At 39.6% G+C, this 14,847-nt stretch overlaps 1 protein-coding gene across 1 annotated transcript in view; it reads right to left on the bottom strand.

Moving 5' to 3' along the window:
• The window catches only part of LOC107290156 (protein delta homolog 1), a 12,470-nt gene extending 7,384 nt beyond the window's left edge, over positions 1 to 5,086 (bottom strand). Inside the window, exons 1-3 of the mRNA XM_015819014.2 lie at positions 4,952 to 5,086; positions 2,191 to 2,254; positions 342 to 472 (exon numbers count right to left, since the gene is read on the bottom strand). Of these exons, the coding sequence (XP_015674500.1) occupies positions 342 to 472; positions 2,191 to 2,254; positions 4,952 to 5,024 (268 nt within the window). The 5' untranslated portion in view covers positions 5,025 to 5,086. The remainder of the gene's footprint in view (positions 1 to 341; positions 473 to 2,190; positions 2,255 to 4,951) is intronic.
• Between the last annotated feature and the right edge of the window lie 9,761 nt (positions 5,087 to 14,847).

Here is a 14,847-nt window from a genome sequence, read left to right on the forward strand (position 1 = left end):
TAAATTTGTGTTAAAGGGGAGTTAAAGCGCATTATGGACTTGGTTATTTTAATAGTTGGTTAATGCTAGATAGATTTTGATTATTATATTTGTAACCCTGTGTTCAGCTCTGGGAAGTGGGGGAGGGGGAGGGAGGGGTTTTGGGGTGGGTATGGGGGTTTATACTGTAATCTTCATAAAACTTTTAATAAAAAAAAAATACCAAGAGTTGTTGCAGCATAGCAATATGTTAAATAAATAAATAAATATTTTTTTTAAAAAAAATATCTGCAACACCAGATGGAGCTCCAACTGTTTTCATCAGAATTTTCATTCAACAGAAAAGGAAATTATCCCCAAACCTGTGTCACAGTGGCTACCAATCCATCCTTCTTCACACATGCACTGGCCTGGTTTGACACATGTCCCATGCAAACAGCCAGGGAAAGGAACACACTGATCACAGAGGGGGCCTTGCCAGCCAGGTCGACATCTAGCAAAAACACAATACGAGATAGCAAATCAAGCTAAGATCTTTTTGCAAATAGAATTAAGAAGCTAGATACTATATACTTTAGATAAAATTATGGTAATAAGATTCCTTATTCTGATTAAAAGCAACTACAGAATACTGATGTAGTTTTCTTAGTGAAAATTCCATGATAATCATCTCATGAATACACTTTTCATCACAAAGACAACCCACACTGCATGGCCATGTGCAGTCTCAGTGCTTTTCTGCAACTCCCACAGTTACCCAAGATTTTGATGCTGAAATCTGCTGGCAAGTAGCAGTTTTATGATTTTCCATTTTCTTTTTAAAATAACATTAAAATAGAGTCCAGTGCTCTGAACACATCTATTTCAGTTAAAGTTTCCCAATAAATGAAGGGGGGGGGGAGATTTGTCAGTGAACCGAGCATTGTCATTGTATCCTGGGCATTATTTCAGTATATATGAAAAATAGTTTATAAATGCATCAAATATACATGATTCTAACTAACACCACCAATGGCAGAATACGTGAATTATGCATAATCACATTAATGAACCATGTATTAGCACATTATTGTCACTAGCACAAAATTCCAATTATTATATAATACTACAACATAGCAGCTAGTAGTTTTATGCCACCTATTTGTATGAATGGACATGTATGAAAAAAGGAGTGTGGGAAATTTACTCACAGCAGAACAAAAAAGCAGAAATGTAACTTAGAAAAATGTCAACTTAATGAACCATGTTATAAATTCATATCAGATTGAAGACTTCAAAGAAGACACCACAAGCTAAGTTTTCAAAGAAATAGATGACTCACAAAATAACTGAATGAGACTAAGTCACTAAGATAGAAAAGTGTCATCAAGAGTGAGAAAAGTGCCAAGAAAAATTAGCCAAGCTTTTAAGGGACTGTCCATTAAAGTACCGCTTTATAAAACCTTAGTAAGAACGCACTTGGAATACTGCATCCAGTTTTGGTCACCACATTACAAAAAAGATGTTGAGACTTTAGAAGTGCAGAGAAGAGCAACTAGAATGATTAAAGGCTTAGAGACTAAAACATATGAAGAACAGTTCAGGAACTGGATATGGCTAGTCTAGAAAAAAGAAGGATTGGAGTGACATGATAGCAGTATTCCACTGCCACAAAGAAGAGGGGGTCAATTTATTCTCCAAAGCACCAGAGGGCAGGACAAGAAACAATGGATGGGAAATGATCAAGGAGAGAAACAACCTGGAATTAAGGAGAAACTTCCTAACAGTGAGAACAATTAACCAGTGGAACAGCTTGCCATCAGAAGTTGTGGGTGCTTCATCACTGGAGGTTTTTAAGAAGAGACTGGACAGCCACTTGTCTGAAATACATTTGCACCCACTCAGGTGACCCTGAGGACACAGATAAGCCTCCAGGTAGCATTAAAAGAATAGTTTTAAAAGTAGTTAAAAGAATGCAAATGAACAGCTGTCTGCAAGGAGTCCATTCCCAACCATCCAGTCAGAGCTGAAGAAGCTTCTTGGATGAGAAGTGAAACATCTTCAAAGAAAAACAAGAAAGTCCAGTTGCCTCATGAAAAAAGCATGTTCGGGATAACTATGACCTGGATGACTGAGAATCCCCATAGATATAAAGCAGCAATAGTGCTTAATTAAAATAATATGTTGTCCCTTGTTTTTTATCCTCTGGCAAAATGCTGTCAATTAACTTACCTGCATTCATTGGAAACCTCACAAAATCCATTCACTGGATGACAACCAGATTTGCAATCAGTGCCTAAAAAAAGAAATTGCTATGTTACATTTTAGAAATTCTTAAAAACTTGTCTGCAATGACTTTAGATTAGTAAACTTAATGACACAATATATTAGCAATACACTCTAGACATTCTGGGACTTTAGGCAAAGTCGTATTCTGGTGCCCTGTATGGTTTGGCTCATCTTTTAATTTTGTTAGGAATGTTTTAAAAAATGCCCTGTTGTTTCTTTTTTTTTCCACGTTTTTGAGCTTTACAGTGACGATTTTCAGCCCTAGATGACTTTTTTTTCTTTTCTAAGACATTTTCACCCTAAGTAAATAATTTTAATTACATCAGCACTCATTGTTGTCGTACGGCAACAATTCTGCAAAATTTTATTTCCTGGTGAATGGGCATGCAAGTTCACAGAATGCACAGTTACTGCTTTTTGCTTTTTTATTGTGTTTTTCAGAGGGTTTTTTTTTTTGATACCCCTAAAATTTGGCACCCTAGGACAGTGCCTATTCAGCCTTAGCAATATAGTGTTTCACTGAAATATGTAGACATAATTTAAAAACCTGTAGTCACTTTGTAGTTTTTGAAATTTGCATGTGAATACACTTTCTTATGGAGCCAGATCAACTAGTACAGTACAACTGTTGGGAGAAACAATGGGAGGGAGGGAGGGAGGAAATGATATTGATCGGCATGGATTCTGACCAATTGCACTTCATACTGCTACAGTCTGTTTCAAGTCTTCCTATTAGAATTGTATAACAGAGTTAGTAATGCTTTTTCTTTGATCGTTTTTGAACAAATGCGAGCATCTGAAACCCACAGAGTATTATTTCCATATTGTAGCTTCTACTGAAAGCATATAAACAAGACTTTGGGTGTGAAGTGACTGAGATTCATCCCACAAGGAATATTTAATGCAACTTTAAATGGTAGATTCATGTTCAAAGCTGAAAAGTTTTTACTCAAAATGATTTCGCTTTCAATTTAATCCACAACACCAATGTTAAATAAATCCAACATTCCTCAGTTTGATATTAAGTAATTGAGAAAAGGAAAAAAAAAAGCATAAGAATTAGAAGTTAATTATATTGCCACAATAGTAAATTATAATGCCTAAAACAATTTAGTTCACTCAAAACAGGGTGAGAGAAGCAATCCTGCATCTGTCCCAATGAACTTGCCTCAATGAACTTCAGAGGATAAAGTAATATATAATCTTAATTGACCTTGAATCTTGTTGCACTCAATGGGACTTCGGGGAAAAAAATTATACAAGATTTAGCTATTTGATATTGCCACAGCATATCTTACTGTGCGATTGTAAGCTATAGCTAAAACTAGAATGTCAACTAACATTAGTACATAGGACATATAATTGATTCAAAGGATGAGACCTTTAAAGACCTAGGATAACATGATATGATCTGACACGATAGACTGAGTGCCGTGACTGCAGGAGTCTATGATTTTACCTTGTATTCACATGTGATTTTGTGCAAGATTTATAACAGAATTGAACATGCTTCCATTTTTGTCAGCTTTGTCAAAATATCTACAAATCAAAACATACATTAGGTTGCAATCCTACTGATAGCTTTAATTCATTTGGAATCTAGCTGGACTAAGGAGCATATAAATTATAATAAATTAATGATCATTGTGATGGGTAGTCCATAAAAGTTCCATTCCCATTGATTTCATGGGAAAAGTTAACTGCAGGGTGATAACACTGAAATATATTATGCTTAAATAAGCTAGAGTTAACGTGCAAAATTTCAGTCTATAAGATGTAAAACATAACACATGTTTTACACAACATAATTCAAAGAAAAATCATGTCTGGGAATTTCAACTTCTCACTGATGATTTCCATTATAAGAGATAAAAAACACAAATGACTGGTGCTCAGATATGCTGGAAAAAAACACACTTCAGTGTAAGAAAAGATATGGGCATTTCTGGTTCTAATTTAAAATGAAACTAAATGCCACAGAAAGTTTGTCATATCTTTGCAGCTGCGACTCAGTGCATTAATTAACGTTATCTGAACACATTACATTCCTAACTCCTTTTCAGCTCCTAAAACGGTTGAAAAATAAGAAAAAAAATGTCATTATCCAAGACAAGCTTATTATTGATGTCTAAAATTGTTATCCTATAACAAAACCTTCTATATATGTGTGTGTTTTATATATATATATATATAACACAGAGAACTGAGATTCCCACTGAAGTACCAACCCACGTTTCTAGAACAGCCAACTAGCTGTAGATAATAAGAGTTGTAAAGTCGAGAGCATCGGACTGAGGACAGGTAAGTTAGCCATCCCGTTCCACCAACCCGACCTTTCACAAACCCGAGGGTCACATTCAACAAAAACCTGAAGAAGAGCAAAACTCTCAAAAACACATTTCCTTGAAAAGTACGTTCCAAAGCAAAGACCCCCCCAGGCGCATAGCCAAAAGAAAGTGGTCAGCCCGGTTTTTATGAAGAGTTTTGGAAACGTCACGTGAAATCAGCGGGGCTTACTTCCGAGGGAGCAGGGTTTAAAACCGTCCACAAACCCGTCGCGGCTCTGAAGCCCTCCAGCCGCTAATCCTGGTACACAGTACGGCGAGCTAGCGCCCATTCGCCCAGCACATATCCTACCTACACAGTATTCCCGCAGAAGCTAAGGCTGGAGCGCGCTTCAGTCAGCCCGGGACTCTCTTCTTACCTTGGGCCAGCGGCAGACAGACGACCAGCGGCCAGAAAAAGCAGCCCAGGTATTTGGCGGTGTGGGAATCCATCGCCAAACGTGCCCGGCGAGGGGGCTCATGCCCCAACTCCGACTGCCTACGAGGGAAAAGAAGACGGAGCCCGCCGCCGCGGCTGCACGCGGGAGGGGTATTCCCTCCGCCCAGGAAGTGCCCCGGTTGCCTTCTCCTAAAGGCGAGATTTCATGGAGATTTTTTTTTTTTTGTATGTTTGGTCATTTATTTTCCTTTTTTTTTTCCAGGAAGGAAAGGGAGGGGAACTTTCTGCCGCAGGGGGAGGAGGAGGAGGAGGAGGAGGAGGAGAGATGATTCTCGCTGCGAGAAATCCGGGCCCCACTAATATGGGGCGAAGCTCTTCTCTCCTGACCTAGGAAAGGGGCCAATGCATTCTCACGTTCGCGCTCCCACCTTGTTAAGTGCCTGCCTGGGAGGGGAAAAAAAAAAACAGGCGTAGGCGTAGGAATAGCAAAGAGGCTGACACGGAGGAGGGAGGTAATACAGTACAAAAAAAAAAAAAGTGGTCACGATTGCACTTCAGTTAGTTGGGTCTTTTCCCTGCCATCCTGACGTCGTGTATGTACTCCTCCCCGGTTCCACTTGTTGCCCAATAGTCCGCACCCCACCCATCTTTCCTGCGGCGACTGAAGGAAAGCCTCGGCGTGAGATGAATTTGACTCCTCCCCCACCCTCTCAAAACAGACTCGGTCCCTAGAAATGAAGCAGTCAAGATTTCCAGAGAAGACGCCTTGGCCGCTCAGGCCGCGCATCGGCGTTAAGGAGCAGCGGATCGCGCAAGCAGGACGCGTGGCGATTCTTTCCCCTATTGGTGGCATGGTTGTTCCGCTAGATTCCGGAGCATTTGCCGGCGAGAGATTGGATTTAGCTAATAGCACTTGCTTGATTTCCAACACCAGTTAAACGCTTTCTATCTTATTCCAGTCACGTTGAGAGCTTGTGGGGCAGCTTCCTTTGGAAGTCATCTGCAAAGATGTAATGGAAAGGTAAATGGAAAAAGGCCTTCCACCGATTTGTACAATAATAAACATAGAATCATAGGGCTGAAAGGGACCTCAGAGATCTTCTAGTGACTAGAAGATCCTGCTCAAGGAAGGAGACGTTATACCATCCTGGTTAAATGGTTATCCAGTCTTTTTTAAAACCTCCAGTGAACTTGCTGCCCACCTTATATCTCTCTTGACAAGTTTGACCTTCAGATTCCACTGGTGTTGTTTTTTTTTGTCTGAGGGTTATTTAAGGTTTGATATATTAAGGGAAACCCTTGAAGACCTGGCTCCCTTCAGTCCAAGAAGCAAAGCCATTGGGCAGAGATCAGGATGGTTCTAGTCCAGCATTAAGAAAGCCCCAGAGTCCCACTCTACACAGCCGTATGTTCTTCTTCAACCTAACACCAGATGATTTTGTGGAAGATCCATAACCTTTCAGTTGCTTGCAAATGATAAGGTTCTTTAAGAAGATGCACAACTGTTCATTTTTCAAAATGCATTTTATTTCTCAGTTCTCCATAGGACCTTAGGAGAAAATGAATCTTGATTGTTTCAAAGTTGCAGCCCATCTGCATTTTTTTATACAGTCTGTGAAAAGTCAGTTTATCAAGCAGATTTTTGCTTAAGAAGCATCATTCCCTAGTTTCCATACTGGTGAAAACTAGTGGCAGACTTAAACTTATAATCTTATGATGTTTAAGTTGTCAGTTGGTTAGGTAAATTAATTCCAAAAAAGCAAATTATTAAAAAAACTAAAACTAAAATACAGTTAGATTTGTTCAGGAATAGGAACAAGTAAGTAAAGAGTTGTGTTCATTGTATAAATATAAGTGTTTACTTAAGCTACTAAACTACTAATTAGAACATAAAAACATTAGTGTTGCCCTGATAGTTCAGAACCTTAGCCCATCTGGTCCAGCAGCCTGTTCTCACAGTGGGCAACCAATTACACAAGGATGCCCCTTGTCTTACAGAAGATGGCCTTCAGAGGCAATACCACCTGGTATCAAGCCATTGATCCTCATGACTTTCATGAATTGGTCCAACCCTTTTTTTGAAACCAACCAACCAATCAAGCTTCCTACATCTCAAATTCCAAAGTTTCATTATGTGTTGTGTAAAAAAAAAAGGCCACTTGTCTGTCAAATTGTTAAATCAAGTCAGTGATATTTGACCAAGATTTATTTGACTGACGATCAAGTGACATCCACCTAGCTTGCGTGCTACAGGGAAAAAAAATGGCTAACCTTTTCCAGCTCTTATGGTGCCCCTGCAGTAGCCTGAAGATACCTTTGGGTGGATTAATGCAGAATTTGTGCTTTTCTTCTTATTCCAGGCAAAGACTTTCTGTTCTGAGATCCATGCTGAATGGAGGGGGAGATTTGAAGTGATGTGGCCAGAGGCAGCAAGTTGGTTGGTCTCCGTATGGCAAATTTGCTGTGGAATTGCTCCTTCCATCCAGTCTTTAGAAACAGCAGCTGTACTTCAGTGCTGATTTGACTGCAAGGCAAACCAGAAATCCAGCTTCTGCAGTCATTTAATTTCCCCTTTTTAAATAATCCACAAAGAAGTGAAACCCTGAAATTGACCAGTCTCTGCTTCATGCACGTAACTGAAATGATTTGCCTTTTTTGTAGCCTGTATGATATGGAATTCCCTTACCCGGTTGCTATTCCTTGCATGTTAAGGTAATTTACAGTTCCCGCCCAGGTCTTTAACACTTACTGGTTGTCTGCCTCTCTACACAATCCAAACAATCAATAGAGGGAAGCTAAGAGATATCTCAAACGCCAACTCTCTATTGCCATGTAGCGATCAAAAAGTCAATGCCTGGTTATAAGGAACCATAAAAATGTTCAGTTGATGATATGATGAAAAATACAACAAAAAAGGCATTGCATGGAATAACCACAATATTGTGCCAATTGGAAGAGGCTTTTCACATGATCAACAAATGAGATTGAATAGAACTGGAGTTTCAGCTGAAGAAATCCCTAGAATAGATCATGGCGTTATAATGTGTGTTAAAGCTGTATAGATGGCAGCAGAGATCAGACCTATTCTGGGTGCTCAGTAAAGGCATGTTGGAGGGGCAGCAAAATGTAGTGTGTCATTTTCCTTTATTAAAAACTGAAACGAGGTCGTGATTTGCTTTCTGACATTGACATGAGTTTGAACCCATTGAGTTTGATCCCCTCATTAAATTCTGGTTATCAAAGCTCTTTAAGGTTAATATTGTTTTAGGCTTTGTGTTTTCTCTACACTCAATTTCTTTACTCTGCCCAACCATAAACATTTTTGCAAGTGCAGGGTCTGCTTTTTTTTTTTTTTTACCAACAGAGTGTTCATCCATTGATTGTGACAACTGGCCCAAAGTCACCCAGCTGGATTTCATGTCTAAAGTGAGACTAGAACTCACAGTCTCCTGATTTGTGATCATTTTGCCAATTGGCACAGAAGAGCTTTAAGGCACAAAGTTCTATGAAAGTTTAAATAAATATGTGATTGGCAAGATCTTTCAAAATGTAAGAGCCTAACAAACGGATTTGGTTTCTCTGGCTCACAGTATAATGGCAGAAAATAATAATAGTCTTGAGTATTTTAAAATAGAAGCTATATAGCACATTCTCTCTTGTCAACTTTGCAGCAACGCTAAAGGAGAAGAGAGAGAGAGAGAGATTAATCACATTGCTTTGTTTTTTTTTAATCTTACACTGCCCCCTTACCTAGCCTGGTGCCTCCTGATGTGTTAGGTCATGATCCTTATCTGCTCCAGGAGTATGTGCAAAAAAATATTAAAGCAAAACGATGTTCAAAGAAATCAGAGTTAATATAATAATGTCTTTCTATAAGATATACTCCAGGTAAAAATATGTCTCCTTTCAGATCTTAAATAATTAACACATTTCTGCTTGTAGGAACACAATAGAAAATTGTACTGCCTGTGAGGTTTATGTTTTCTGTTATTTGAGGACATTCCCCTTCAGATTCCTCCTTCTGTCCCTTCCTATAAGTAGATAAAATCAGATTTCACCTTCCTCCTCCAACCTCAAGATTCTTTCCAGTGGCCTGACTTCATTTCCTCACTATTGTTCTTGTTATAAAATGCCTTCCTGGAGTTTAACCTAAGTCTTTCCTTTGCAGCCTAAAACCATTTCCTTCTTGGTGACAAAAAACCTCCAGAACAATAGACGGCTAAAATCATAAAAAGAAGTGGCCGAGGGAGCTGCATGTTCAGATCTGTCACTGTTCTTTTATTTTGAACAGTAAAGTACAGTCTTGGGAGTCACAGATTTAATCAAGTCCATCCATGATGTACCAAAGGTAGTAAAGTGGTACAAAACCTTTCTCTCTCACCCCCTCCCTCACATCTTCTTTCCTGAATCCTTTGCCCATTCAAAATACCCTGAAGTATTTATTTATATACATTACATTTTTATTCTACCTTTCATCCAGGAGCTCAAAGTATGTAAAGATAAAGATAAAGGTTTCCCCTGTCCAGTTGTGTCAAACTCTAGGGGTTGGTGCTTGTCTTCATTTCTTAGCCGAGGGAGCCAGCATTGTCCAAAGACATTTCTGTGGTCATCTGGCCAGCACAACTAAACGCTGAGGCTCATGGAATGCTGTTACCTTCCCACCGAAGTGGTACCTATTTATCTACTTGCATTTGCATGCTTTCAAACTGCTAGATGGGTAGGAGCTGGGGCAAGTAACAGGAATTCATCCCATTGCGTGGCACTGAGGACTCAAACTTGGGCTGTCAGCTTTCTGCCTAACTCCTGGCAGTCGGTTTGTGGAAAAGACTTTCTAATGGGACAAAGTTCTATATCTGTGGTATAGTTTATATATCTGTGGTATAAGAGTTTGATGCTGACCAGTTGAAGGTTGGTTCAGCCTTCCATCCTTCCCGAGATCAGTAAAATGAGGAGCCAGATTGTTGAGGGCAATATGCGGATTCTGTAAACCGCTTAGAGAGGGCGGTAAAGCATTATAAAGTGATAAGTAAGTCTAAGTGCTGTTGTTATTGCTATTGCAAGTTGAGGCTCCAAGGTTGCATCAAGTCTTGAAATGCTTGGATACTGTTTCAAGATGTGTTTCAAAATTTCCCATCAAACTGTAAAATGGGGAAATTAATTATTTATAGTTTGATTTATATTAATTGCTGTTTTGATTCCATACTTTGGACTACAGCCATAGCACACCAGAATGGATTTGGTCCTCCAAAGGTACATAGACAAGGATTAAATTCTTTTTTTAATTTTTCAGATGGCAGATGAATGATGGTCAATCAAGGAATGCAATAGCAACACATTTCCTGAATCAGATATGCCTAAGACAATATGTGGTAATTTTAGGAGTTATGATTTTAAAATTCTATATATCTTCCCTGGAGAAGAAGATTTCCTGAGGCTGCAGGTGCATTTTCCTCAGCAAAAGAAGCAGATGGTTGAGGAAGAAATGCCTGTCTGGGGAAGAAAACCCAAATTAAGAAAAATCTAGTTCCTTTTAAAATGATGGGAAATGAAAGAAAAATCTTCCCTTACCACCATTCAACAATCCCCTCCAGTTATTTTTCATTCCTATGCATCTTTCCCTTGTGAAGATCTCTGTGGTTTATGCATAGGGAATGGAAGGGTCTATTCGCATGCCAAAATAAGCGATAATGAATTAGTTGCTTAAGTCAGTGCTTCTGCTGCTGCTGCTCTGAAGATGAGAGAGCCATTAATTTACATTTCATCTCCCCTCTGGGTAGAGATGGTGTTATTCTGCTAGCACTCTTTCTCTAATCTTAACCCAGTGCTTCCCAAACCTTTGCCTTCAGTACCCAAAGCTGCTTATCAGAACTGTCTTATCAGAAAGTTATTTATTTATTCATTCATTTATCATCAAGCTCGCATGATACCCACCTCACCAAAGGCGACTCTAGCTTACAGCTTACAGACAATGAATAAAATGCACTATAAAACAATAAACAGGAATCATAAATTTCAAATTCAATTAAGATAAAGCTAACCAGGATGGAGAAGAAGGGAGCAAAGTGCTCACATGAAGGAGATGGGATGTTATCTACTCCCTTAGCCGCCTCTAAAGTGCCACATCCCCATTGGGACCCCAGGCTAGTTAGCACAGCCATGTCTTCAAGGCTTTTCAAAAGGCCCAAAGGGTAAGAGCAGGTCTCAAGGAGCAAGATGTTCCAGAGGGCAGGAGCCATGGCAGAAAGGGGTATTTTTCTGGACCCCAGCAGCTGGAATACCTTGGCTGATGGTCTGCAGCATTCCCCTTCTGCCAGATGGATGGTGCAGACTAATCCTGTCAGGTGAACTAGCTACACCCATGTCATGGAGGGCTTACAGGTGATGACCAACACCTTGAATTGGACCCAGAAGCAAATTGGCAGCCCGTGCTTGTGGAACAGAGATCTAACACCCTAGGGCCCCCCAAACTGCCTATGCAGCTGTGTTCTGCACCAGCTGAAGCTTCCAAATACTCTTCAAGGGTAGCTCCATGTAGAGGCATTGCAGTAGTCCAAACAAGATGACAAGAGCTTGAGTGACTGAGCGCAGGGACTCCCAATCCAGGAAAGGGCACAACTGATGCACAACATGAAGTTGTGCAAAAGATCTCCTGGCCATTACTGCTACGTGCTCATCAAGCATGAGTCGCAATCCAGCAGAACCCTCAGATTGTGCACTGGGTTTGTCTGGGGAAGTGCCACCTCATGTAGAACGAAAGATGTTAAAATCCCGGAGCTGGAAGCTCCACGCACCCACAAACACTTGGTCTTACCAGGGTTCAGCTGAAGTCTGTTGTCCCCCATCCAGATCCCCACAATCTCCAGGCACTGTGGACCCTCTGAAGCTGTCAAGCAACCACTTACTTTACCATCTTCCCTAAAAAGGGAGATGGGAGACTGGATGGAAGACAGATGGGGTCGAGAATTTTTTTTTTAATTAATAATTTTTTTAAAGTAAGAAATGTCTTATTAAATGTACCTGTTGCAATTGGGTAATAGATTGTCACCGAAAGAAAAAAATACTTTTTCTCAATTTTGCATAATTTACCCAGATTTAGGAAGCACTGTTTTAACCCTTTACTGGCTGAATCCATGAACTCATAATGACTGCTAAGCTGAGCTTCAAGCAAGTGAACAACCTGGGAGGAAAAAATGGTTGTTTTTCCAAGAAATAAGGACCCTTTAGGAAGATCTGCTTATTTCTGAAGTGAGGGTTGTTGATTTTCTTCATTTGCTTTCTCATCTGCAGCCTCATCTTACATTTCAGATGTGGAGGGATGACTGTTGGTAATCTGATGTCCTCTGGGCAATAGTGTTGTCATCAACAAATCCTTTAAATCCAGAATCACCCTTCGGTTAGCTTTGTAAGTGTTTCTGACACGAATACAGTCAGCAGAGGAGAAATAATCCTTTCTTCCTGAGCAAAGGCTTTTCAGATACAGCCTTTGAACAAGTTACTGTGTTTGACTGAAACGATGATTAAGGATATTTTTCCACAAGAATGCTATCCAGTTTTAAAGTAGTTTCAGATCTCCCCAATTCCATCCTGTTGTTAATACCCACAAGCTGAGGTGATTTATTGCTGCCTCGGCTGCCATGTCCTCAAAACCATAGTAAAACATTCTTCTTTTTTTTACTTGAAATGCTATAGTTTTGGAAAGTATGTGGTCGGTTTGTTTCATTTTTGGAGGAGCTTTGTCTTTCTATGTATCCTGGGAGCTTCAGATCTTTTCACATAGGAACTATGAGACCTCTTTGTATTTAACAAGACAAATATGCACAACGTGAGGGAAGGCCCTGGTGGAGGTAGCACATGCAATCTATTGATCTTTGTGAAGTAAGGAAAGAGGAAAATTTGGTTACTGAACCACTTGGAGCAACTTGGACAAAGAGAGATTTTTGCTCCTTCTTCTTAACAGATGTGCACATTATCTTCTGAAGGACTGGGAAATGTTGTGGATTGAAGTGCCCTATTTTTTCCTCCTTTTCCTTTAAAATGGGATAAGGATGGTCTCAAGTTCATTGAACATATTCAATCAAGGAACTACCAAGGAGAAAACAACATCCCAATAATACTGACAGGATAAACTACTGAATATAAACAAACCCCACTTCCTTCCAGTACTAAATACATTACCATTTGTTACCATTAATTTGGTAATGAAATATCTGCAAGCAAACAATCAACCTCAAAGAGCACCAAGGACTCTGCAGTTCAACCCTGAGCTACAAATATTTTCTTCTATTGGTAACAGGAGTATAAGACTTATAAGGGAGTAGACTCACTGAACAAGTGATTAGCTAATAGTAGAGTTGCATTCCTCTCTGGAAATATCAGTTCTAGCCTGCACTTTTTGGAGAGAGAGGCACTTAGAATTTTGCAGTTAAACTGAATAAACAGGCGGGCAAATAAGCAAAGGGAAATTTTGCAATGGAGTTGAATACAGGAACAGAACACAGACCTTCCACTTCTAGGATCTAAGTATCCAGACAAATTAATAACTGAGGGAGGAATATAATCCTTTACGTATACATTTAGATCTGACAAACCTAAATGACCCCCCCCAAGTTATTTAACTTCTATGAAGCTAGAAGGCTAGAATGGGATAGGATGCTTTCCAGTGTACTGCACCAAATATTAAATGTATTACTATTTGCCCACAAGCTATGCTTGGTGCAATATGCTCCTGGCTGTCAGGGAACAAAACTATTCCATTGAAATTGAGGGGGAGGGAATGGCTAGAGATGCTTAGAGAGTCAGAGAAATACATAGATGAGACTGTCTAGCATGAGATAGCTTTATATTACTACCAGGATGATAGCTTACTAGAGAGCCTTGTGGAAAGAAGACATCAATTTGAGGATACTGGAACAGAGCTTAGGAGCAGCCCAATCCTTTGGTGGTAAACACACATTCCATTGTATCAAAAGTGGATGAAGGGCTGGAAGATGGAGAGGGTTTTGTTGCGGGTGATTAAGCCATTAGAAATACAAAGAGATCTATGTGGGTATAAATTACATGTGACTTGCTTGCCTGATGGGATATCCTATTCCATCTAGGTGAATCAAATTTATCTAGATATCCTGTTTCATCTAGATAAATAGTGAAGAGTATTTTCAGCAACGTTAGGAAATCTAATTGGCTGTCATGGAAGCCAACATTTAATTGCTAGGAAGCAGAATAAAGTCTAGAGCTTCCAATGTAATATCTCTGAGTGAGGGATCAGACAGTGATATTAGGTACAGGAGATTTGTTAGACACTAGAGAAATTTGGGGGAAAGAAAAATGGGCTCTGTTTAAATTGAAGTGAAACCGGGCTATTGGCACATAATATCAAAATGATGGCAGAGCAGCTATTAAACTGATCTATGGGGGGCAGTCAACAGTTCTGAACCATAACCACCATAAAATGCTGTACATTTTTTAGAAAACATTATGAAGGATGGAGCAAACATTGGAAGTGCAAATGAGACTTGGGGGAGGAAACGGGGAGAGAGAGAGAGAGAGAGAGAGAAAGAGAGAGAGAGGAGGGAGGGAAGGAGGGGGAGAAAGAGAGAGAGAGAGAGATATGAAACAGGCTTGCATAAAATTTAAAAAAGTCATTTTGTTATCAGTATTTCTAAACAAATGTTAGGAATCTGCAAGTCAAGATGTAGAAACTTGGTTACAACTGAGATCATAGAGTGGGTACAACAGAAACCTAAAGAAACACTGAGATGTGGTCATTTCTGAACACACATTCTATAGAAAGAACAGAAAAGGAGACACTGGAGAAGATGTTTCTATCAAAGAAGATATAAAATCTACCATATCAGAAAATACTGGAAAACCAAATGC

Source organism: Protobothrops mucrosquamatus, unplaced genomic scaffold (assembly GCF_001527695.2).
Source record: "Protobothrops mucrosquamatus isolate PMUCROS unplaced genomic scaffold, P.Mucros_1.0 scaffold845, whole genome shotgun sequence".
Classification (NCBI taxonomy): domain Eukaryota; kingdom Metazoa; phylum Chordata; class Lepidosauria; order Squamata; family Viperidae; genus Protobothrops; species Protobothrops mucrosquamatus.